This window comes from Labeo rohita, chromosome 7 (assembly GCF_022985175.1).
Source record: "Labeo rohita strain BAU-BD-2019 chromosome 7, IGBB_LRoh.1.0, whole genome shotgun sequence".
Lineage (NCBI taxonomy): Eukaryota > Metazoa > Chordata > Actinopteri > Cypriniformes > Cyprinidae > Labeo > Labeo rohita.
In genome coordinates this window covers 8,557,753-8,568,929 of record NC_066875.1, presented here as the reverse complement: position 1 = coordinate 8,568,929, position 11,177 = coordinate 8,557,753, and the positions used below count along the sequence as shown (strand labels likewise).

Sequence of the window (11,177 nt, the reverse complement as noted above, 5' to 3'; positions counted from 1 at the left end):
TGGTCATTACGTCGCCTCTGTGGGTGGAGTTAGAATTCGGCCAGAGACTCCTCTTGCTAGCTACATCACCGTGAACATCTGGGCAGAGTGAAGTGGCGCAGCATCACCACCTATAACTGTAAGCTTTTGTGATATTTCACTTTTTAAACAGTTGCTTCTATGTATTTAAAATCTGCTTTTATAATGTAATATTTAAATTAAATCAACATTTCCAGCAATATACAATGCACCTTATTGCTATCTCTGGTGTGCGTTTAGTGTGCAGCACTTCCCTTTCCAGTCTAACTACAAGATGCAACTTTATCAACAGATTATAATGATTATTAGACGTGTGGCACGACTGCGTTGTAAACGACATGCATATTTTCTCGAGCACTGTATGTACACCTTTCAAAGATTTTTTAGTATCTGCATCCTGCTTAATTACCGTATAGGATTGGGGTAATTACAACTGTCACACTGGAGATTGATACTGATATGACTAAAACCTATAACTAAAACTCCAGGAAGTTTGTTACGACTGGAATCATATTTCACTTAAAACCGGTTTATGTTGCATTAAACTCAAGGAGCACATTTACTTTGGCAGAAGAAGAATGACGCACAGGTGTGTTATATCAGCGTGACACATGATTGGGTGTTTTGTGATTTTTATAAAATAAATTATTCAAGAAATTACCTTTTGACAACATTTAACAGCCATTGACATTTATACGCTGTCATTTCCAACTTAAATGACAATGTTGCTTTCTTGGAAAACAAGGACACTTTTAAAAAGAAATAAATATGGAAATGATGCCAAAAATGAAATTGATTTTTTTTTTTTTTTTTTTTTTTTTTTTTTTTTTTTTTTAGGTTGTCATAGTTTTCTGCACGTTTAGTATTATTTTATGCACCTAACTGTTGATACTGTTATACTGTATAGTCATTTTGTTGCTCAACTTATGTTATTGCATATTTTAAACCATGTAAGGCTGAGTGGAACGTTCCTTTTGTTGTTTTTCATATGCATATTTGTTAGTATGCCTATAATAAAAGACAAAAAAGAGTTTTCAGTAGACTATACAATACATCCGTGCAGAGCAACTACCTGTGCTTGCATAACATAAGCACACAATTAACAACCTCATATCAGTCGGTGAGATAACATTATATGTCATTGCACTAAGGGAAACAACTCTGGCCTGATTCTGAGATTATATATCATAAGTTATGTTATAATCATTATTTAAAAATCACGAACTTATCATGTTTAGCACATAAGTAACACCTAGATCTTCTGTTTGTTGTCTGTTATCAGCAGTGCACTTTGTCCTCCCCGTATTCACTTTTGATAGAGACATGTTTACCATCTCAGAGGTAATTTTTATGCACTTACCAATCTCACTCTCTCTTTCTCTCTGTTTTCTAAATCTTGCTCAGACATCATGACGACCGGCGAAGCTGTGAGAAAGCGCCATAAAGGCAGTTCCAATGGAGCCCGGGCAGGGGTGAAAAACCATGCAAAGGAGCCGGTACAGTGGGGAAGAGCATGGTAAGCCACCACTCTGACTGTATAGTCATTGCATTACTACACTTATTCACACACAAAAAATTGTTTGATTAGGTTCAGTATTATAATGTATATTGCATGTGTGATATTTTTTATTTGAAGTGAATAACTGATGAACATTTTCTTGGATTAAAAAGGTTTAAACTTCTATTCCTGTGTTCAGTCACTAGTGTTTGTGTGAGCCACTCTAAAGCGTAACAAGTGAAACTACAAATTAAAGGGATAGTTCACCCCAAAATGAAAATTCTGTTGTTAATTACTCATCTTTATGTCATTTCAAACCTGTAAGTTCTTTATTCAACTTTAAAAACCAAATTAAGATATTTCTGATGAAATCAGAAAGCTGTCAGATTTCATCAAAAATATCTTAATTTGTGTTCTGAAGATGAACAAAGGTCTTACGGGTTTAGAATGAAATAAGGGTGAGTAATTAAAGACAGAATTTTCATTTTTGGGTAACCTATCCCTTTAAAATAATAATGAGATTGTGAATCCATTATTTGCAGCTATGCAAAGCAATTGAGTAACATTAGAAAAAGGCATAGTTTACCAAAAACATTATTATTAAATTAAATTTGGGTGAATCAGTTATTATCATTTACTCACCCTCATGTCGCTGCAAACCTGTATGACTATGGAACATAAAAATTAATTTAAAAATGAATAATGTACTGGTTGCTGTGTTCCAGTTGTCCATTTGCAAAGAACTGCAGTGCACCTATACTATAAAAGCATAAACTAATAAAAGTAGTAGGGACACAAGGACATGTCCTTATCAATATCCGTTAACTGATAAATTATCCCTAACAATAATTTTTAATTAAACAATCAAAAACTGTTTATATATATGTGTGTGTGTATATATATATATATACATATATATTTATATAAACCCACCAATGGTATGGTGCTTTTTTAAAAATAGTTTACTATTGTAATGACAAAGAAATTTATTTCAGTGTAAAAATAAGTCAAAAAATCTCAATTTTGGCATTTTGAATAGGGCCTTACAACCATTTTCTTTTCTTTTTTGTTCAGAAATTCTTGTGTGTTTTAATTCTTTCTGATAATCAAATGAAGGCGTTAAACATTTACTTTAATTAAAGGAAAATTAAACCCTTTCATTTGTTTCCAAATAAACAGAGGTTTTACATGGAACAATAATACATGGAAGAAAAAATGTGTGAATATTCTCTTTAAAAAAATGTAATAATAATTGTAGTATTTTGTTTTTACAATTAAGTGGTTAATGGTTTTTTTAGCATTTAATTGTTTTATTTAAATTTGCCAGAAATAGGAATATGTAAACACCTACATTATACTGTACAAAAGTAACATTTCTGTTACATGTTAAACCGTACTTTTATTTTGACAGGTTGCTGGTTAGTGTTTGTGTGTATACACTATGATATGATGCTAATAATGGAAACTAAGACAATATTCACAAAAAATCTTGATTGACAAAAAGCACCTTGGACATTCTGCTATCAATACTACCTTTTGTGTTGCCAAGAAGGAACAAAGTTGTATAGAGTTCAAAGGACATGAGTAAAATTATTATTATTATTATTATTTATTATTATTAATTATTATTATTATTATTATTATTTTTAATGAGCTGTTGCTTTAATAAACAGATCAGACACAAAATGTTTCAGATCAGATTCAAAATGATATGAATTAAAGTTTCATGACAAAAATATAAATTAACTAATTAACTGTACAATCATTTGTATACAAAGAATCTTTGTTAATGGTATTAATGAAAGTGTTTCAAGAATGTTAAAAAATATATATTAATTTTTATTTATCCATCATTAATTTTGTAATAATAAAAAAAACAAAAATCAGATGCATAAGTATTATTCCAAAATTGTAATCCTATTCATTTTTTCAGTGGAATAATGACAATCTTAGACTGACAAGAGTCATTTGCATGTTCATAAATTCTAAAAATCTTCAAATATCCTATTTTGACTCATGCTAATCTGATCTCTGTAGGGAGGTGGATTGGTTCTCTCTGACAGGTGTGATCCTGCTCCTGTGCTTTGCCCCCTTCATCGTCTTTTTCTTCATCATGGCATGTGATCAGTACCAGTGCTCCATCACCCATCCATTACTGGACCTCTACAACGGTGACGCCACCCTGCTCACCATCTGGAACCGTGCCCCTTCCTTTACATGGGCTGCTGCAAAGATCTATGCCATCTGGGTCACATTTCAGGTGTGCAGAACCTCAGAAGAATAAATAAAAAAATAATACTTGTAGTGAGAAATACTTAAGTGGCTTTGGACTTGTGAATTGTGAGATTTGGTTGTGTCTACACTAGGTGGTGCTGTACATGTGTGTTCCAGATTTCATGCATAAGATTCTTCCAGGTTATGTCGGGGGAGTGCAGGAGGGTGCCCGAACACCAGCAGGTAAAACAATACATAATTAATTTCTCATAAGGACAAAAAAATATTGTAAAATGTAATGCAGATGTACTTGATGTAATTTGTACTCTGTGGTTTGTGTGGAAAAATTGATCTAAACCTTATTTGATCATGTAATATAAATGTGTTGCTCTCTCTCAGGTCTGATTAATAAGTATGAGGTCAATGGTCTCCAGTGCTGGATAATCACTCATGTTTTATGGGTGGCTAATGCTCAGTACTTCCACTGGTTTTCACCAACCATCATCATTGACAACTGGATCCCTCTCTTATGGTGCACCAACATCCTTGGCTATGCCGTGTCCACGTTCGCTTTCATTAAGGCTTATCTGTTCCCTACCAACCCAGAAGACTGGTAAGAAAACACGTTTTGATTATTTACTGTGCATACAGGGGGTATAAAAAGTCTACACATCCCTGTTAAACTAAAGCTTTGAGATGTAAACAAGTAAAATCCTTTCAGATATTTTTCTACATTTAATGTAATATTGAAATCAACAGAATCCAACAAGATTACAGTTAATTTTCAGCGAGAGTTTGAATGTGATTGGTTAATTTGTGCATAAAAATAAACATTCCCAAAACTTCCGACGTCAAAACTTCGATATGAATAATATTAAAAACTAATAATGCACATACTTTGTGCTCAAAATGAGCCTAAAATGCAAAATAATAAGCCTGATAAATGAAAGATCCATTTCTAAAAGCAGTTGTAACTGTACTTAGTAAAAATGTTGAATATAGTTAGAAAATATGAAATATTGAATACAGTTTTAGTTATCACGTTCTCATATTTATTGTTTTATTTTTAATGTGTTTTTGTAAAGTCATAATTTTATAATACTGTTTTGATATGTTTACTATTTGCAGTAGTTACTATTTATTATTTTTCATAGTGTCATTTTTGATGAATTGTATTAAAAAGCTAGGGTAAGTTTGATCGTCAAACATCACTGTAATTAATAGTTATGATATTAATGTATGGAACACCACAACAATTAAAAAACAAAACATACAAAAATGTATTGTCCCCATTTTTTAATTCATAGATAATCACAAGTGAGATTTCTGTGATATTTGACTACTAAACTAGGAATTGTACCCGATTTTCATTTCAGAAATCTAGTCACCTTATATTACAGGTTATGTCTGTTTTTTTACATACATTTTTCTGGTTTTAGTATTACATTAGATCAGGGGTGCCCAACCCTGTTCCTGGAGATCGACCTTCCTGCAGACTTTAGTTCCAACCCTAATCAAATACACCTGTCTGTAATTATCAAGCGCTCCTTCAGATCCTAATTAGCTGGTTCAGGTGTGTTTGGTCAGGGTTGGAGCTGAACTCTGCAGGAAAGTCGATCTCCAGGACCAGGGTTGAGCACCCCTGCATTAGTTGTTGAAAAATATATGACATGATTAATTTTTTTACATCTCAAAAAGCTTTCATTTTAATAGGAGTGTGTCAGCATTATATACCCACTGTAGTAACAGTGGTTTGGCCCATTAAATTTATGACTAAAACGTTTTGAATTGGACGAGATGTGTGTTGTAAAGCTAAAAATGAAAAGTGTAAACTTTTTTTTTTTGCTTTCATTTGAACATTTTAAATGCCTAATTTAATAAATAATATAATAATTAATAATAATATTTAAATTAGGGCTGTCAAACGCGTAATCGCGATTAATCGCATCCAAAATAAAACTTTCTATTTAAATACTCAATGTGTGTGTACTATGTACATATAAATACACACACATACATGTATATTTCAAGGAAAAATGTTAATTTATATATAAAATATTTATATTTATTCTGAATTATATATGTAATTATATATATATAATTAATAAAAATGTTTTTCAAAATATATGCATGTATGTGTGTATTTATATATATAATTTTGGATGCGATTAATCGTTTGACAGTCCTAATTTAAATAATTTTAAAGTTTGTAAACTAACAACATCAAAAATAATAAGTAATGAATTACTATACTTAATTATGTTAACTTTTACATTTTTGTTTTGTTTGTTTTGTTTTTTGTTTCTTAATGCCAAACTATATATATATGTGTGTGTGTGTGTGTATATATATATATATATATATATATATATAGTTTGCCATTAAGAAACTTTTTTTTTTGTTTTTGTTTTTGTTTTTGTCCAAAGTGTAAAATGCATGTGCTCACTAAACAGACTCTTGTCTTGTTTTTATTCGATTTGCAGTAAATTCACAGGCAACATCTTCTACAACTACATGATGGGAATTGAGTTCAACCCTCGTATAGGAAAATGGTTTGACTTCAAGCTTTTCTTCAATGGCCGGCCAGGTATCGTGGCATGGACACTGATTAACTTATCCTATGCTGCTAAACAGCAGGAGCTGTATGGTCACGTGACAAACTCTATGATCCTGGTCAATGTTTTGCAAGTGAGTCATGTAGCCACTAGGTGGTGCAATAAAACAACTTTAGTAGTGCTTTATTATTGCATATACTGGCTAGATTTAACAACATTTATTTTTCAGTATTTCATTTAATTTATATTATTCCTGCCACTACTTTTCTTCTGTAAGGCCATCTATGTGTTGGACTTCTTTTGGAACGAAGCCTGGTACCTCAAGACTATAGACATCTGCCACGATCACTTTGGCTGGTACCTGGGCTGGGGAGACTGTGTGTGGCTTCCTTTCCTCTACACACTACAGGTGTGTTTCTAAACTATATTTACAGTGCTTGATTTGTGTTGGATGTGGCATTGGATTCTCTATTTGACCTCATACGCAGCTTCATTGATTTCAGAAGGAGTAATGCTGTTTATGCCATGTTAATCTTGATTTATGCTCTTGTTCTTTAGGGTCTTTACCTGGTCTACAACCCTGTCCAGCTTGCTACACCCCATGCCACAGGTGTCCTCATCCTGGGTCTGGCGGGCTACTACATCTTCCGCTCAGGCAACCATCAGAAAGACCTTTTCCGTCGCACAGAGGGTAACTGCAAAATCTGGGGAAAGAAGCCCACCTTCATTGAGTGTTCATATCGATCGGCCGATGGCAGGATTCACAAGAGCAAACTGATGACCTCTGGGTTTTGGGGGGTGGCCCGTCACATGAACTACACGGGTGATTTGATGGGCTCACTGGCGTACTGCTTGGCCTGCGGTGGTGAGCATTTGCTGCCCTATTTCTACATCGTCTACATGACCATCCTACTGGTGCACCGCTGCATTCGTGATGAACACCGCTGTAGCAACAAGTACGGAAAGGACTGGGAGCGCTACACTGCAGCCGTGCCCTACCGTTTGCTGCCTAACATCTTCTAGAGTGTTCCACAATATTCAAGATTGCTATTCAACTACATACACAAAAGCAATTTATCTTATTTTATGTGGCTGCTTATACTTATTTTAAACAGTTGGCTATTTTAATCTTTTATGGGAGTGTGAATGGCAGATTTTACAGAGATTATTTTGCCTTTTAGTGAGTGTGAGTTTGGATGTAATATACATGAATATATAAGTACAAGATTGTTGAGGAGACACAATACACTGCATTACAGAATGACAACTTGCAATCTTAATCTTCCTGCCTTTGAATAAGCTCTATCTGTTTATTTTTGTTTTGTTTTTTTTTTTTTTTGGGGGGGGTTATTTTTTCTACAATAGACAGGAAAACTCATTGTATAGAAAATATCACTCATTATTGTTCAGGATGTAAATAGACAAAAGTCTACAAATCCAGAAAGCTCAGACTACAGCTTCATTATAGCATTTCTATTCATATTTTTTTCTACCAGCCAAACTACTGAAATAAAAGTTTCCGTCTTTGTCTTTGCTTGTTCTCCTGGTGATATTAATGAATCTAAAGCTGAAAATTGTTGATCCATCCCTTACACCTTAACCCACCCTTGAAACCTACCCATATCACCAGACCTCTCCCTAAATTTACCAATATCCCACCTCAATAGCAGCAAAAGTGTTTTGCAATACAATATGATCACATTAAATACAATGTACTTTTTTTTTATGGAAGTACATAGTAGTTAAGGCCACTTAATATAAAGTGGGACCAAAAAATGAATACAAAATGAAAAGCTAATTTAGACATTTTCACATAAATTGCATTACTTTTATAATAAAATACAATTTCATAATTAAATTAAATAAAGGAAATGTGCAAATAAAAAATCACCATACTACGTACACATCCTCAGTTTAAGAATAATAATACACCACCAGCAGCAGGTGGAGTCAGAGTTTTTTATTTAGAACAGCAACAAGCCTGACATAAGAACACACAATGTCAAAAGAACATTTAGTAGATCTTGCATATTTATTTTATTAATATTATCATTATTATTATTATTATTATTTGTATTATTATTGTTATTTTTTATTTTATTTTTTTTACCTAAATACAAATGATTGACTTTGTTTGCTGAACCATGATCTTGAGCTTGATAATTCCTGGTTAATTTCCCAAAAACAACATGCCACTAGCACTAACATGGATAAAACTCGAATCTTAAGCTTTTACTTTTCAGTGTGAGCATTACAGTACTCTAATAATGTCCATTTAAACATTGGACATTAATGTCCTAATATGAAAAGAAATCACATCAGCTGGACATATCAAAATACAGAGCTGTGGTACATGTCAGAAATTCAATGTTTTAATGTTCCTTTGTGGAATACAAAAAGGGTAAACCACATGATGAGATTCTTCACACTGACTATAATGGACATAACCAAGTTACGGTAACAGGATTTGCATTGATTTCCCACTTTTTTTTTTTTTTTTTTTTTTTTTTTTTTTACAAAGCTAATGCAGAACAATAAAGAAGCCATTACAATATGCAAATTGGCCGTCCAGAGGTTGATGAATGGCCGTCGGAGAGAAGGGAAGACAGAAACCGTTCAGTAAAGTAGATCTTCATTCTTTATTGCTTGTGGCAGTTGCTGAATTACTTAGATAAGCAGAGGACATTAGTTTACATGGACAAAAAAACCTAACTGAGCATTGAGTGGCACTGTCTAATGCCCACATTCAGAGTTAAGAATCTGAACAACTCCTAACCTTGTTGAAGAGAGATGCCATATTACCTTTGAAGGAGGTTCCTGATTCATAGGTCCAGAAAATCATAAGGACCTGACTCTTTTGACTTGAACCATAAGCAAACACCCAAAACACTCTAACAACTGCATAGCAATATAATTAAAGGCACTTAGACCACCTTATTAACTGCTTAGCTACGCACTGGCAACCACCCACAACATACTATCAACCACATAGCATTCATCTATCCACCCATCTATCCATTTTACAAACAATTGTACTATATGCCTACCTTAAGATCTTGGGCCGAAGGCAACTGCATAGCAACAAACTACAAAACCGCTTGTAATATCTTGGTAACTGCATAGCAACATCTATGAAAACCCACAGAAAAACCCACAACATCCAATTACATAGCGACACCCTGAAAATCACTTAGGAAATCACAATAACCCCCCCAACTGCATAGAAGCACACTAAAAACACATTGAACACTATGGTAATTGCATGGCAATGCTCTGGCAACCACCCACAACACCCTAGGAACCCCTTTAGCAATTCAATAAAAATGGTAAAATAGAAACACACTAAAAAAAAAAGCACTTAGAACAACTTAGCAACTGCATAGCAATGCCTTGGCAACCGCCTACAATACCCATCTGCATAGTAACACACACAAAGCCACGTAGAACACCTTAGCAACTGCATAGCAATGCCTTGACAACCACCCACAACACCCAGCTGCAAAGTAACACACTGAAAAGCACTTAGAACACCTTAGCAACTGCATAGAAATGCATTGGCAACCGCCCACAAAACCCAACTGCACAGAAACACACACACACACACACACACACACAAACACTTAGAACAACTTAGTAACTGCATAGCAATGCCCTAGCAACCACTTACAACTCCCTAGCAACCTCTCAGCAACACACTGAAATCATTTACTAGGTGAGCACCCTCTAGCATTACCCACAACAGCATTATGATAGTAAGTTTTGGTAAGTCAAGACCTTGACATTTTTTTTCCAAGAAAATGTAAGTATTTATTCTAAGATGTATCTGGAATTTTACTGCCTGTACACATTTTCTGATGAATATGTGACTGACCAATGAGAATGCAGGTACCTTTAACACTGTAGAAGTAGTTCAAAGGCCTCAGTTGTTTTTTTACTACTTTATTTCCTTGTTTTTATCTGACCTACAAATTACATTGAGCAGAGCTTATCTGTTAGAAAGAGAATAAATAAAGAAAGAAAGAAACTAGGGTTCATTTTTTTGTCCGTGGTAGTTTATAAACCTTGTTAGTGGTTTGGCTAAATTCCAGAGAGAATTAAAAGAGAAAAGTAATCAATAAAAATAGTTTCGTGTACACATTCTGAAAATTTTCCCACACAGATATAGTTGGTGTAAGAGAAGGCATTGTGTAATGGGTTTTATGTGACCTTGAGGTGTGAACACACACATAAACACAAAAATCCCCTCCATCTCCATTCATGAGTGACAAAGCCTTACTCATAGGTTGACAAATGGCATTTCGATGCTCCCACTCTTCCATCATGCTTTGTCCTCCCTCTCTCTGTGCTCTTGTCAGGTGTGAGCTCTGTGTGCATCTCTTGAGGGATGATCAGAAAAAGGCAGACTAAACAAACCTGACACCATGACCCCAAAGGTCACCAGACTGCTCCTCTCCGACTCCACCCTGTGTTAAACAATACCACACATGAGAATGAGATGCTACAGGCCTTGTGGACAGCAGTAGACAGTCTATGTGTAATATCTCAGATGTTTGGCTTTTAATGGCTCTGAGACTAAAGTCTGTCATCATATATCAGATATTTCAATATGAATTCATAAACATTTCTCAACAAACTCTTTGATTTCTCGTCAAAGACCAGTTTTCCAATAATGGCTCATTGGAAATTTGTGTCTACGGCAAAATCTACACATTAAAATTGTGTTTCTCTTCTAAACTTGATCTTTGCATTCAATTAATGTAATTCTCTAATACAAAATTAATGTAATTCTCTAATATTGTAATGTAATACAAAAATATGTAATGAAACTCTGCAGGCCGAAAGGTTCTAACTCAACCTGATATAATCACATCATTATTCACATGGCGTGGCCA

General features: G+C 34.1%; 1 protein-coding gene across 1 annotated transcript; it reads left to right on the top strand.

The window, feature by feature from the left end:
• The first annotated feature begins 15 nt into the window (after positions 1-15).
• dhcr7 (7-dehydrocholesterol reductase) lies at positions 16-7,635 on the top strand. The gene is made up of 8 exons (XM_051116133.1): positions 16-118; positions 1,423-1,534; positions 3,554-3,776; positions 3,883-3,973; positions 4,130-4,343; positions 6,214-6,418; positions 6,563-6,694; positions 6,844-7,635. The coding sequence occupies exons 2-8, from the start codon at positions 1,428-1,430 to the stop codon at positions 7,306-7,308; spliced, it is 1,437 nt and encodes a 478-aa protein (XP_050972090.1). The 5' UTR covers positions 16-118; positions 1,423-1,427; the 3' UTR covers positions 7,309-7,635.
• Positions 7,636-11,177: the final 3,542 nt, after the last annotated feature.